The sequence below is a fragment of the Doryrhamphus excisus genome, chromosome 10 (assembly GCF_030265055.1).
Source record: "Doryrhamphus excisus isolate RoL2022-K1 chromosome 10, RoL_Dexc_1.0, whole genome shotgun sequence".
Classification (NCBI taxonomy): domain Eukaryota; kingdom Metazoa; phylum Chordata; class Actinopteri; order Syngnathiformes; family Syngnathidae; genus Doryrhamphus; species Doryrhamphus excisus.
In genome coordinates, this window is record NC_080475.1 from 12,820,479 (window position 1) to 12,835,991 (window position 15,513).

General features: G+C 39.7%; 2 protein-coding genes across 2 annotated transcripts in view; one reads left to right on the forward strand and one right to left on the reverse strand.

The window, feature by feature from the left end:
- Positions 1 to 15,513, forward strand: part of mtor (mechanistic target of rapamycin kinase) — an 84,049-nt gene that overhangs the window by 31,927 nt on the left and 36,609 nt on the right. Inside the window, exon 29 of the mRNA XM_058084201.1 lies at positions 15,028 to 15,103. Within this exon, the coding sequence (XP_057940184.1) occupies positions 15,028 to 15,103 (76 nt within the window). The remainder of the gene's footprint in view (positions 1 to 15,027; positions 15,104 to 15,513) is intronic.
- Positions 542 to 3,229, reverse strand: angptl7 (angiopoietin-like 7). The gene is made up of 5 exons (XM_058084202.1): positions 2,798 to 3,229; positions 2,337 to 2,437; positions 1,365 to 1,559; positions 1,087 to 1,282; positions 542 to 1,001 (listed from the first exon to the last, which is right to left on the reverse strand). Exons 1-5 carry the CDS (start codon positions 3,156 to 3,158, stop codon positions 832 to 834), a joined length of 1,023 nt encoding a protein of 340 aa, XP_057940185.1. The 5' UTR covers positions 3,159 to 3,229; the 3' UTR covers positions 542 to 831.

The window sequence follows — 15,513 nt, forward strand, 5'->3', positions numbered from 1 at the left end:
GGTTCCACTTGGTGGACACTTCTTGCCGATTCTCTGTATGACTCAAATCACTTGATATAGCCTTTTCTAGCATTCAACAGTACTAAATAAGTACGAAAAGTATGCATTGCTATCGTATCGAATTGATATCAGTATCGGATGATACAATAAAAAAGTTGCAATATTGATATTGTTTTAGAAATGAAAAAGTTGCATTGGGGCACCCCTTGTCAAGGCACATTTTGATATTAATGTTTCCCCTTAATGAACCACAGCTCCCTGATGGTGGCAGCACTCATGCTCCTCAATTATGTTTCCAGATATTTAATGCGACTTAATGTGGCACATTGCTACATTGTTTGTAGCAAAGTTGTGTTTCATGCACGTTTCGTGTGTGGTCTTCATTCCTGCCGTTGCTTCGGAGCGCTTTGGGATGTGACCTAAGGGTCAGAGGTCAGTGACCGGAGCAATCATACTGCCAATGAACGGTGGGAATTACATCTCAAGTTAGACGCAGAGGGTGGTCAAATTGTCACTTTCTTTTAAAAATATGTTTATTTTCTGTCACGTATAAAAACACATCTGTACACATTTTACAACAATGGCAACCAACGGTTAGTGTAATAACAGTACAATGTTGGCGTAATTCAATAATATATGGTCCCATTCCAATTATTGCTACTTATATTTCAAGAAATGAAATATTTTACTGATAAATAGACTAAACAAACACACATAAAAAATGTACAATTAAACATAGTACAAATGGAAAAACATCAAACTTAATCAGGCTTTCCTTTGGCTGCCAAGGGAAAGCCTCATCATGGCATCCGGGATATAGAGCTGTAGAACTTAAGGCTGGAAACCCACCGGCCGGATCTTCATCTCCACCTTTTTCAGGGAGTAGTTGGGACCATGCCATCCGTACCAAGTGATCCCATCTGTGCTCTTCACGTGCTCACCATAGCGGTAGAAAATGCCATTCAGGTTGGAGTCGGTGCAGCAGTTGTACCAGTAACCACCTACAATCACATGGAAAATTGTAAATAATAATAATAATAAGAGCTTGAAAGACGCATTAATTTCGGAGTTCCAAATGATTATTACCTTTACGCAAAGAAGCGCAGTCGTCAACACACTTGTCATTGTCCTTGTTGAGTGTGCTGAAGTTGGTGTTGTTGTGGTAGCGCAGGGAATCTCCGGCATTCCCGCTGTAGTGGGCAAGGAAGAGCTTGTAGCTGTTGAGCTCATTGGCCACGGTGAAAAAGCCGTACTCGGCATAACGGCTTTCTCCTTCCCAGTCCTGTATTCAGGAATATTTTCAACGATTACTTTTTATGCGTTTGAAATGTTTTATGCAGATTATTTTTTGGTTATAAACGTACCTCCATCTCAATCCTGAGCACAGTGGGCCGCCTTGTTAGACGGAATATGTGGTCATTGCCAAGCCAGAAGTCTCCACGGATGGATCCAAAGCCGCTTTTGTACTGCTTCCAGTCACGGTTAAATGACGTCAAGCCCACTTTACGTCTCTGGATCAGAGTCCAGCCGCCTCCATTTGTGTCCATGTCGCAGAACACCTACAAAGCATTTGCAAAAATTTCTTACCATGCACAATCAGGGGTGGGCAAACTACGGCCCCGGGGGCCACATGCGGCACACCAAAGTTTGAATCCGGCCCGCCAGTTGCTTTCTAAGTATTTCAACTTTTATAATAAAACTTTATAATTTATTCAACTTTATAATACAAACTGGCAAGTCGGATGTCTTATTTAGTAAAAAAAAAAAAAAATTAAATTACATAGTTTGATGTGGTCTGATTTTTAAAGTGCTCCTGAACTTTTACAGATAAAATTAAATAAAATTAGACAAATCATTCAAGGAAAATTATAAGCATAAAATAGTGTGTGTGTGTGCGTGTTTAAATATATGTTCTGGATAATTTTCCGGATAATTTTCCGGATAATTTTGCTAACTCAATACGGCCCACAAATCCAAATATTTGCCCACCCCTGGTATATAGAGTAATGGAAAAATCCGGACACGCCCCCTTTTGGTTGCTATGGAAGCGCTTATAATACAGATCTCCGAGTTGTATCATCACAATAGAAATTGTCAATTACTTTTTCGTTTTTCTTGATGGCGGCCTCACAACATACCCAAGATGGGTTTACTAAATTATCAGCAAATTTTGTACAAATTTTTTGAGGGACTGTTTGTAAATTTGACCAGGGTTGGTTTGGAAAAAAAACATGGCTGCCATCAAATAGGGAGCACAATTCTTTGACCAATTTGTCTAATAATTATAGACCGTATTATGATAACGTAGCAGTACTGGTAGTAGTACTAATACTCACGCTCAACTCAGGCGTTCCCAGAAACTCATCTTTTGGCAGTTTGTACTCGCCGGATATCTTATAGCTTTTGCTGTAGAGCGATGCACAGTCGTATATAGCATCTGGAAAAAAAAAACATAAAAAAATTATACATTGTTAGTAAGATTGGGAAAGAACCAATTTTTAAATGTACTACTTTTTTTTTATCTTTCACTCAAAAGTTCTCTGTTTGTTTTGCCGGTCAGTCAAATGTGATTCTGTGAGACCACACAGTCGAGGTACTGAAATAATAAACATTGCCATTGGAGGCCATGCTGATTACTTTGTTAGTACTAAAGTGATGGAGGACTTGATTGATAGCCATGCAGATTGGACTTGTTAGCTCAGAATGAATGAACTTAGTAGATGCAATAATGGACAAGAACTTTGACCTCCGGAATGGTTTTTTAGCAATAATTCATATAGAAACTGCTCCTACTTACCCGATGTCGTCTGAGGCGCTGACTGCAGAGTCTGAAGCTGCATGATCTCAACGCGGTTATTAATTTCAGAGTACTTGCTCTCAGCCTCGGTGACCCGGGCTTCCTGTTGCCGGTTCTGCTTGTCCAGATCCATGATTTGCCTCACCACGCTTCTCAGGTCGGCTTCCTGCTTGCGAGTCAGCTCCCCGACAAGGCTGGTCAGATTGGCCACTTGGACCTTAAGGGAACGAACCTCGTCGCAGCACTGGCCCTTGGAGGGTTTCGGTGGTTTTAGAGTCTTCCTAGGATTCTGGGCCCATGTCACGGTCGCCAGAAGAAGGGCGACAAACAAAGTCGTAATGTTCACATTGAGTTTCGACATATTGGGAAAAGATTTTGTTTGTAGTAGTCAGTCAAGATGTGGTTGCCCGGTAGCTCTACTTTGACCCAAATCTGATTTCCTCAGTGAAGACCTCCTCTCTCAGACCATCTTAAGTATTTTACAAATGGGTCCCTCCCACCTTCCCTCCCAGTGCACACCCGTCAGTGGACTCTCTAACCCTCCCTGGGTGGAGATGTTTCTTATCCCTTCCCTGCTACCTTTTCATCCCAACTTATTCCCATTCATTCCACAGATGGTAGACCCATGTTAGGTTAGCTTATGTTTTCCAGTTTTTGGATTTGTTAGAAACGACCACATGTGTACCAACAGAAGTCAAGAAAGTCTACTGCCATTTTGAAATCACCTTTTTAGACTATAATAATAATTCCATGATAAAGCTATGAAAAGTTATTGAGTATTGTTATTGATGCTTATTGATGGTTTTATGGCCAACTTGTCATTTCCTCTTCATGGCGTTTACACTTCACTTACACGTTGCACTTTTTTTTTTTTTTTTTTACGATATCCTGGGGGAGGACCGTTTGTTCAATAAATGTGGTCCTCACATGCCAAGACATGTGAAGTGCTGGAAGGGTTAGAGTGCTATTCCTCTGAAGCCATTTTGGAGGGTTTAGGTTTTACAGTTTTCTGAAGTGCATTGAATAATTTACACATTTATTGTACTATACTGTGAAGATTTGGTAATGGTAATGGTTTTATTTTATTGGAACATGCATCAGATTACGATTGAATGCATCACATAATCAGTTCACAGTTCCACATGTCCAAAAGGAGTAGGAAGAAGCAAAGCTTATTAAATCCTACCCCTCCATCTGGTACTTTTACAATCAGTAGCTGTTACATTTGTTCACTTCCTGCTTTCCTAATATGTTTTTTTTATTTAATTTTATTTAATTTTATTAAATTTTATATAATTTTATTTAATTTCCATTTAATTGTATTTAATTTCCATTTAATTGTATTTAATTTCCATTTAATTGTATTTAATTTAATTGTATTTAATTTGATTTAATTTTATTTTACTTTACTTTACCTTACCTTACCTTACCTTAACTTCATTTACCTTACTTTACCTTACTTTACTTTACTTTACTTTACCTTACCTTACTTTACCTTACCTTACCTTACTTTACTTTACCTTACTTTACTTTACTTTACCTTACCTTACCTTACTTTACTTTACCTTACCTTACCTTACCTTACTTTACTTTACCTTACCTTACTTCACTTTACCTTACTTTACTTTACCTTACTTTACCTTACCTTACTTTACCTTACTTTACCTTTCCTTACTTTACCTTACTTTTTTAACTTTACTTGACTTGACTTTAGTTTCACGTACGGAAGTACAAGGTAATATGGTGATATATATATAGCACATCATGACTGGTTCAAGACTCTTCATCCTTGTATTTAGCAAACATCAACTGCTTGTATTGTTTCTTGAATTGGCTCATCGTTGTGCATTGTTTGACTTCCTTACTCAATCCATTCCATAGTTTGATTCCACATACTGAAATGCTATGGCTTTTTAACGTAGTCCTAGCATATAAGTGTTTCAAATGTAGTTCTTCCCTGAGATCCTGAGATTGTATTTATAATTAATACAGATGAAGAAATGTTTTGTACTTTTCATGTTATTTTATTGTATTGTTTTATATGTGTATAGGTGTAAAAAAGGTACAAGTAACACATAATATATATTTTTTAATTAACGACGGTGATGGTTGTTGACCGTTTCATGAATCCTTATGTCACCGATGTGCGTCAGTCTCTTTTTACGGGAAAAACACTGTTAATTCTGCCTTCTGCCATTTCCTCATTTGCCTAACTGCTCCGTGAGTCACATTCCACTCGCCAACAATACATCCCAGGAATCACTTTTCCTCATTCGTTTGCCCTGGACTCTGTCATTCGGTGCTAGCCCAGGAAAGCACAGCAGGATTTTTTTTTTGTACTATGTTCATCATCATTCATTGGAAACTACCTCCTTTTTAAACTACTGTCTTCGTTTAGGCCAGGGGTCTCAAACTCAATTTACTTGATGGCCACTGGCCACCGCATCAGGTTTTCTAAAAAAAAAAAAAAAACAAACAAAAAACTCATTTATTAAAAACAAAAAAATTTTAAAAACTTCGCTTTGGTTCCAATTTTTCCACTGTTCTCAAATATCTTACTTTTTATTTTTCTACACAAAATAAGATGAAAAATAAATAAACAAATCAAGAATAAAGAAAATCAATCAATCAGTAATAAATAAATATAATAATAATAATAATAAAACGGCAAATAATAAAAACTTAAGAAACCACATATAGTTGGTGGGTAGACAAATTATTTTTTTCAGATTAAACTGAACAAAGCATTATTAGAGCCCTGTAGACATGACAAAACACGACTATAGTCACATTTATACTCTTTTCATTTACAACATATTGCGCAACTACACTGTCTTGAGACATGTGCTAACTCGCAAACTAGAGAGCTAGCGACCTAAACGGTAGCCTCCAAGTTATTTCCTTTAAACTTAAATAGCCAAAAACTTACCACTTCCACACAGATAGGGAGGATAACTATTAACAGTTATTTAACCTTTAACATGAACATTAATCAAACGTAATAATTTTTTCTGGGTACATGATACCATACAACATCCATATCAGACTTGCGCGGGCCGCACAAACATTAAACTTTCATATCAAGGCGGGGGCCTCAAACTAGTGTCCTGCGGGCCACATTTGGCCCGCGGGCCGCGTGTTTGGGACCCCTGTTTTAGGCCCAAGGTGCTGTCACTTTCGACCCCCTGTGGTGCTTAATTGCATTTACCTTCCGTGGAATCGTGGCTGACATAATGCTTTCGTTACAAAAAGCCCAAAGGAGCTTTTATGTCACTATATCTCCATCGGTATTAAATAGTAACCGCTGGAGCCAAGCTGTCAGCAAAGCATTCATGGCTTCAATTACATTGAGTTGAAACCAGCAGATTCTTTGTCTCTCCAAAATGACGGAATTACATAATGTGTATTAACTGTTAACATCTTCCTCCTGACATTGTTTTTTTTTTTTGCCTTTAGTATCAATCTGTTCTTTCAGTTTATTTTTAGATATTTGGATAAAGTGCTGACATTCCGTAATAGGCATGGTTTCCTTGCAGGATCCTTCTCTAGAGAGTTCGCATGGTTTTCCGACGCCTCTGTGCTCCTGCTCTTTCCCATAGAAAACACAAGATTAGGCTAACTTTTATACATGTACACTTATCTACGCAAGTCGGTCCTTAACTGGCAGCCAGCCGGTCCACGACCTCATGTCTAATATCAGGTAGGCTTGCTTCCAGCTCCCTATGTATGACCTTCTTCCTGTATGGGATAAGCTGCGTATCAAAGGTAGACGTGACTCTGCAGTAATATGTTTTTTATTAAACCTGAGGTCGGAGATTGAGGTGGAGATTACGCTCAAAGATTTCCAGTAGATGGATAGTGGTTTAAAACACAGGGAGACCAACATTGTTGGTACCATGGTGAACTTTTGTAGCATCAACTTACAAAAGTCTTGATTCCATAAGCTGTAAGGTTCAGTTTTCTAATGTCAAAATGCAGAAAGCGTACCAATGTGTAACAATGGTAGAGGTAGCGTGGTGCAAGATAATACAATACCCTTGAATAGTAACTTCTGTTCAGAATTGGTTGTTTTGTTTATTTATAAGCAACTGAAGTGAACCAAATCTGGTCTATGAACTGGATCCAATGATGACACCGAAGTGTGATTCAGATTTTTTTTCTACCTTTTTTTTGAGCCACGGCACGTTTTTTTTTTTAACATTGGAAAAATGTTGCGGCACACCACTTAACCACCTCACGTGCATCACTAAGTCTATTGGAGGAACGAGGCAATCGGGTACGTCACGGGTTCCCAAACTTTACCAACTCAGGGCCCAAAAAAATGTCCTCGGCCCACCTTTGACCTATAAACAGTACACAGATGAAATGATGTTTTCCCAGTGCACTTAACGTAGTATTATTATTATTATTATTATTATTATTATTATTATTATTATTATTATTCATTCATTCATTCATTCATTCATTCATTTTCTACTGCTTTTCCTCACAAGGGTTGCAGGGGTGCTGGAGCCTATCCCAGCTGTCTTCAGGCGAGAGGCGGGGTACACCCTGGACTGGTGGCCAGCCAATCACAGGGCACATATAGACAAACAACCATTCACACTCACATTCATACCTATGGACAATTTTGGGGTCACCAATTAACCTAGCATGTTTTTGGAATGTGGGAGGAAACCGTAGTTGTTGTTATTATTATTATTATTATTATTACTATAAAGATACATATAACGTGCTCCTTTGTTAATGACCCCCTTAGCATGATGACCAGAGAGCTACGTTCCAATCATAAACTATATAAGGTTCCTAAAATATTGTGACAGGCGAATAACACTCAATAGGTTATTACTTAGGCCTATAAATATTTTTTTTAATCGTGAAAGAAATATTTTACAGTAAAAATAATGTAAAAAATGATATTTGCAAAAATGAATCATGTTTTTAATGACCGCTTATGGCCCACCTGCATTACCAACACGGCCCACCATGAGGCCGTGGCCCACAGTTTGCGAATCACTGGGCTACGTGTTGCCACACGGACGAATATTACATTGTTCTGCCAGTCGACAATGACATAATATTTTCAGAAAAATTATTCATAAATTTTCTACCGCTTAACGTGGGTCGTGGGGAGTGCTGGAGTCTATCCCAGCTGTCTTTTGGCGAGAGGCGGGGTACACCCTGGACTGTTCGCCAGCCAGCCAATCACAGGGAACATATAGACAAACAACCATTCACACTCACATTCATACCTATGGACAATTTGGAGTCGCCAATTAACCTAGCATGTTTGATGGGTGGAATGAGGGTGGAATTGAACCTGGGTCTCCTGGCTTTGAGGTCTGTACGCTAACCACTTCTCCACCGTGCAGCTCATTACTAAATGTTAATTAATAAAACAATTCGCACTCCAACAAAAAGTGAAATAGTCCGAGCTTTTGGACATGAATTCTGAACAATATAACCCAATGAATGTTGACCTTCGACCCGGTTAAACCTACCGATTTGGGGTTAACATACTTTTCTGTACTATGTTCCATGATGTAGTGGAGACGATATGAATACACTGGGGGTATTGTGCAGCTTTTGACTGGCTGACTTCATGTCTTGGCAGGCCCTCCGGTACTCTGGTGGCTTAAGCTAGTGATGACTGCCAGCTGGTATCCGTCGTATTGCCAACCCTTGGTCGGCTAGCAGTTTGCCACTCTCCAAAATCAGTAGCTCAGACAAACATCCTGAAAGGATAGACCATAGATTGGCCGCAATCCTCAAGAGTATTCAAAGTGGTTTGTTATTTTTTTTTCTTTTATGTGTAGTATAACTTGAAGATAAATGGAGTGACAGAGTACATATAATGACTTGAGACATTGCTTTCCAGATGTGAGGATGTTGCGGTTCCTTTACTTTAACAGACAGAAATATTGAGTATTAATTGGTTTCATTAATAGATTTTGCTAATTTATATGCAGCATATGCATAACTTAGTTACAAGCATTTTTGTCATGCAAATGTATTACTCTTTTGAACGCATATTGCTTGGAAAAGTTCAATTTCAGTTATACCATCAAGTTGCAAACATGGTAATAAACATAACAACAATGAATTTTCAGTTCAGTACTACAAACAGTTTTCCAACTGACTTTACATCATCAGCCATCAACCTAAACAAGCAGACAAAAAAAGTCCTTGACTGATGCACGATCGTGCCCGATGTCCTGTTAAAAAAGCAGCGTATTATATGGAACAAGTTGAAGATTGCAAGGTGTATACTGCAACGTATTGAAAGAGGAGTAATATTTTATGCCAGCCATGAATGCAGATTGCTTGATGCCGCCCTTGTGCAAGTGTATCTAATGTTGTGGCCAGTCAATGCAGGTCTGCACAGCGATGCACAGCGTATTATGGAACAAGTTTACCAAGTAATTTTAGATATAAACCAAAATATAGGTGTCGCGGGAAGGTGCTGGAGCCTATCCCAGCTGTCTTCGGGCGAGACTGCATGCCAGCCAATCACAGGGCACATATAGACAAACAACCATTCACACTCACATTCATACCTATGGACAATTTGGAGTCACCAATTAACCTAGCATGTTTTTGGAATGTGGGAGGAAACCGGAGTACCCGGAGAAAACCCACGCATGCACGGGGAGAACATGCAAACTCCACACAAAGATGGCCGAAAGTGGGATTGAACTCGGGTCTCCTAGCTGTGAGGTCTGCGCACTAACCACTTGTCCGCCGTGCCGCCCTACTATACCTATAACGGATACTTGTTTACAACGAGTATCCAGCTTATCCCGAATAAACATCAGCCACAAACTACTTAGTTTATGGACAATAAACACCCGTTGCAGGCATTATCGATGCTTAGGAATGTTGTGGTTAAAAACTAATAGCGGCTTCGCTCTATCAAGCAGCCACCCAGAGCGTTCATCCGGCCAAGCCACGACAAACTTCTTGGTACCGGACAATCGGGTGGAAGAGAGTGAAACCTCACGGGGGAATGTTGTCTTCCTCGACGGGGGGCGTTGGGTTAAAGACTAGCTTTCTGCTCTGAAGTCTACTCAAGTGGAAGGTTAATATGCAGCCTAAAAACATTAGCCACGTTTACATGAGGAGTTTTTCTCTTTCCGAATGAACTTTCCGAAAGCAATGGTATACACGGAAAGGAATATTCCAATTGCGTGTCTACATGCGCCGCTATAATCAACCAGAATAGTCAATGGGGCATACGCAGTAAAACGTAAACACCAACATCACGTGATACCGACTTCCTCCAGTTTTTCTTTCACTTGTAGGAATAACTCCGTATTGCCAGTTTTTCCGTTCGTCCAGTCTTGCAATTTAGTTTGACTCAAAAACAAACTTTCCGCAGCAGTCCAGTGTCGATTGCTCGCCTCCATTTTTGAAATCAAAGAACGTCTCGAGCTGCGTGTTACGTCATATCTCAGCATTCGCTGAAAGAACGCACCCAGGAACAGGAAAATATAAAGTTCAATCTTGCTAATATTTTATAATTAAGCTCGGCACATGTTTTATATAGATATATATTTTCTTTTTTAATAAAACTGGACTTGTGAATGGCGTATAGAAGGGTTTTGGAATTGGAATATTTGGGTCCATGTATACGTTGCTATTGACTATGGACTTGTTTGTTAACATGGAAACAACAACATTCCAATGAGGTAACTTCCAGCTTTCGGGTGGGGGGGGGGGGGGGGGGGGTTCTTTTGGCCTCTTGACCGGAAAGGTGAAGAGGCCCACACTAGTCTACATTGGTCTTCTCCCAATTTGGTGATCACGTTTCAATCGTTTTTCCATGTGATGGCCCGGCACTCTCTTAACTTGCTTGAGGCAACCAAACAACCCCCCCCCCACTAAGCCACTCTTATCCCAAAAATAATTTGCTAGGACACAGGTCACCCAGTATTGATGTAACTTCCTTTGCATCCACGCTTCCCGCATCCAACTATGTGTCGCTTTCTCCGTCACACACAGGTTGAGGTCTGCGTTTGATAAAAGGCGCTTAAGTCTTAATTGTTACCATAGAACACATTCGTGCCAAACTTCCCTCAGAGATCATGTATTACAAGTTGACTTTCCTGTTTAAATCATGTTGGGAATGTGTGTGTTGATTACGTCATGACAGTTTCAGCTATGCATTGTAATGGTCATATAATGCTCAGTAAATAGTTATAAAGATTGAAATTTTGGAACATAGGTTTGTTTGTGGTTGGGTTTATATTAGACGGCTTATATTGAAGGCTGCACAGTGGACAAGTGGTTAGCGCACAGACCTCACAGCTAGGAGACCAGGGTTCAATTCTACCTTCGGCCATCTCTGTTTGGAGTTTGCATGTTCTCCCCGTGCATGCGTGGGTTTTCTCCGGGTACTCCGGTTTCCTCCCACATTCCAAAAACATGCTAGGTTAATTGGCGACTCCAAATTGTCCATAGGTATGAATGTGAGTGTGAATGGTTGTTTGTCTATATGTGCCCTGTGATTGGCTGGCTGGCCACCAGTCCAGGGTGTACCCCGCCTCTCGCCCGAAGACAACTGGGATAGGCTTCAGCACCCTCAGCGATCCTCGTGAGCATAAGCCGTAGAAAATGAATGAATGAATGAATGAATGTGCTTATTTTGGCTGCACGGCGACCAAGTGTTTAGCGCGCAGACCCCACAGCTAGGAGACCCGAGTTCAATTCCATCCTCGGCCATCTTTGTGTGGAGTTTGCATGTTGTGGCATGGGTTTTTTCCGGGTTTTCTTCCCCCGTTCCAAAAACATGCTAGGTTAATTGCCGACTCCAAATTCCTATATGTCTATATGTGCCCTGTGATTGGCTGGCCACCAGTCCAGGGTGTACCCTGCCTCTCGCCCGAAGACAGCTGGGATAGGCTCCAGCACCCCCACGACCCTCGTGAGGAAAAGCAGTAGAAAATGAATGAATGAGCTGATATTGACGTCGGCAGTAATGGTCTCCTATTATGCAAAAGTTACTTTTATAACGATGTTCTAACCGTAATACTTATTCTATGTTGATCCAACATTAGTAACAGTAGTATCAGAAATGTAGCGGCGCCTTATTGAAAGCAGTGTTGCAGAAATGTCCGTCCTTCAAAGGCTCTGATGTGGCTATTTTGTGTGATTCCATTCTTATTGTAGCTTTGTGATTTCAAACACTTTTGTACTTTTGACTGAGACTTAGAAGAATACCACGACGGAGTACAAATTCATTGTTCCCGGAGAAATGTCTCTGCAGATGTCAACCCTATACATTTCATGGACCAATATTAATTTTGTAAACTGCACATTGCCAGTCCGCCTTCTAAAAATATTATGTTTTACATTAAGGTCTAGTTGGCCCCAAATATCCAGGATCAAGTGGATTTTTCTTAATAATTAGATTAGTTTCAGTTGCAAGGCCTGGTTTCCCTCTCTGTTTGCTTTGCATACATTAGAGATTATTAAACCAGGGAGTTGGCTTTCTTTCTTCCATTTTTTTTTAATAGTAAAGTATATTGTTCTCTATCAATCCATCATAGGCTTTCATATAAACATGGATGTTACTTACCTAATGGAAAGATTCACTTTTCAAAAGAGCTTGCAGTCACATTCGTTGTTGAAAGCCAAGATCCTTTATAGGGATTCATAATGATTTCACTTTACAGTATGCTGCACTTTTGGGTTTCCCTCTGGATATTTTGAAGAACAAAAGTCTGTTTTTGTAATCAAAATGGTTCTAAATATTCTCTCTCATTCAAGCTTAAAAGCTTCAAGCCAGTACGAGTTAACATATGTAGCTATATGGTATGAAATTGTCCTTTTTTTGAGTCTAATAGTTGGGTTACTTTGTCTTGTTTACATTACAAAGGCAATTGACCGGCCAAGCCCAAGAGTGAAAAATGTGATCCTCCCATCCTGTGTGGAAGTGGTAGGTTCTTGGAATCTTAAGTTTAGAAAAAATGAAGTCTAACTGGTTAGCTTGCTAGCTAGCAGCCTAAACTGTGAATATTAGGAGTGTTTAGATAGATAGATAGATAGATAGATAGATAGATAGATGGCTCCCGTATTTTTGCCAGGGTCCAAGCTCCCATATTTTTGCCAAGTCATGAAGTCAGCCATGGAATATCTGACAGGATAGAGTGAAAAAGTTATCCTCCCATCCTGTGTGAAAGTGGTAGGTTCACGGAATATTAAGTTTAGAAAAAATGAAGCCTAACTGGTTAGCTTGCTAGCTGGCAGCGTAAACTGTGAATATTAGGAGTGTTTAGATAGATAGATGGCTCCCGTATTTTTGCCAGGGTCCAAGCTCCCATATTTTTGCCATGGAATATCTGACAGGATAGAGTGAAAAAAGTTATCCTCCCATCCTGTGTGGAAGTGGTAGGTTCGTGGAATCTTAAGTTTAGAACAAATAAAGACTAACTGGTTAGCTTGCTAGCTAGCAGTGTAAACTGTGAATATTAGGAGCTTTTAGGTGACTATAGGGGTGTTATTTCATGTCTACAAGGCTCTAATGTTAAAACCCATATTTAAAAAGTGATAAATAGGTTTTCTTTTTTACCAGATGGCTTTTGCTGTGGGACGAATATTTCGCCAGGGTCCAGAGAAGAGTCAAATATATTGAAATATAAGTGTAGTATTCTTGTCACTAGGGGGCAGTAATGACATTGCCTTACTTTACATTACCTTAACACTGCATGAAGTCATGGAGTCAGCCATGGAATATCTGACAGGATGGAGTGAAAAATGTTATCCTCCCATCCTGTGTGGAAGTGGTAGGTTCTTGGAATCTTAAGTTTAGAAAAAATGAAGTCTAACTGGTTAGCTTGCTAGCTAGCAGCGTAAACTGTAAATATTAGGAGTGTTTAGATAGATAGATAGATAGATAGATAGATAGATAGATAGATAGATAGATATTAAGGAGTGTTTAGGTGACTATAGGGGTGTTATTTCATGTCTACAGGGCTCTAATAATGTTAAAACCCATATTTAAAAAGTCATATATAGGTTTTCCTAGCGAGCAGCGTAAACTGTAAATATTAGGAGTGTTTAGATAGATAGATAGATAGATAGATAGATAGATAGATAGATAAATATTAAAGAATGTTTAGGTGACTATAGGGGTGCTATTTCATGTCTACAAGGCTCTAATAAATAGATATGTGCAACCCCGGTGACAAACTACAAAAATGTTGGTGACCTCCGTGCTTGTCAACAAGGCATCAAATATGTATTTCATTCATTCATTTATCCTCACAAGGGTCGCGGGGGGTGCTGGAGCCTATCCCAGCTGTCTTCGGTCGAGAGGCGGGGTACACCCTGGACTGGTCGCCAGCCAATCACAGGGCATACTTATTTCATTCAAATACAAATTGATTCATGTGTTTTTTCAAGACCCTGCTAAAGAGATTACATTTGTTTCCTATCAAGCCACTCCATGCATGAATATTAATCATAACTGTCAGATATTGAGTGCAGCATCAGCAGCTCGCAGCGGACACCTGCTGAGCCGTTTCATCACATTCTAACCTCGACTGTGCGTGAAAGCTAATCGACTGTCCTCAGGAAGTAGCGCTTTTCTTCTACTCAACTCACGATTCTTTACCCGTGGAGGAAGTACAGTTGCCTTTCACAGGAGTGTTTCCAGATGTGTGTGTGTGGGGGGGGGGGGGGTCTGTGAGTTCAGGGTGTGATTGTGACAGATAACACACTTTGAAATGTGTGACAAATGTTTCCCTCAACAGTAATGAATTTTGCTCACCGAGAAAACACTTCCGTATATTTTCCAAAATGCATTTGCTCAAGATTCTTTGTCGCCTGGGAATGTCGTTGGTTGGAATCTTCAAAAGTTGAGAGTCGAGACAACTGGAATCTTCAAAACATAGTCTTAGCTTTAAAACAACTTTTTTTTAAGTTTTCCCATAATGCAAAGCATTTCATTGGAAGATAAGCAGTATAGATGTTGTCCATCCATAGCGCTGAAGGAGGCTGATGTCAATGCACCGCCCCGGATGCAATGCATTATGGGAAAACTTTTATTTTAAACTTGTATTGGTACATGTTTGTATATTTCTCATACATACAGTACCTTTTTTGAGTGTTAAGTTGCTGTGTGATGAATTTAGTGTTTTTTTATTTGTTAGATCATACCATGAGTCAGACTGTTCTCCATCACAGCTCCTCGTGTCCTAATAGCTTGTTTTTGTCTCGTTATCTTTCAGCATCAACAATAAACTGCAACAGCCGGAAGCTGCATCAGGTGTGTTGGAGTACGCCATGAAACATTTTGGTGAACTGGTAAGTTTTGCTTCCTTAACGTCATTTAAAACGGACTTAAACTGTAATTAGTCATAAATACACAGGATTTGTCATTTTTAATAAGTCAAAACGGTTCATTCATTGTAGCACGGTCAAACCACTTTTATAATTTATGTATATTTAAAAGTGTCAAGGCAGACAAGAAAACGAGTCTACCAAATGGAAACCATATTATCTTAGGTTCTGAATGTGTTGGACTTAGTAATTCTATCTGTCAACAGCAATACACATAAGTACAGAATACTTTGACCGTTTTCAGTTATAATATAACCTTAATGAACTGTATCATGGGTGGTCTTATGTTTACACACACACCTCTTCATGGGGTATCCTTCTCCTAATATACAGGGTCATTGGAGCCTCCTACCCACAGAACACCCTGTTCTAAA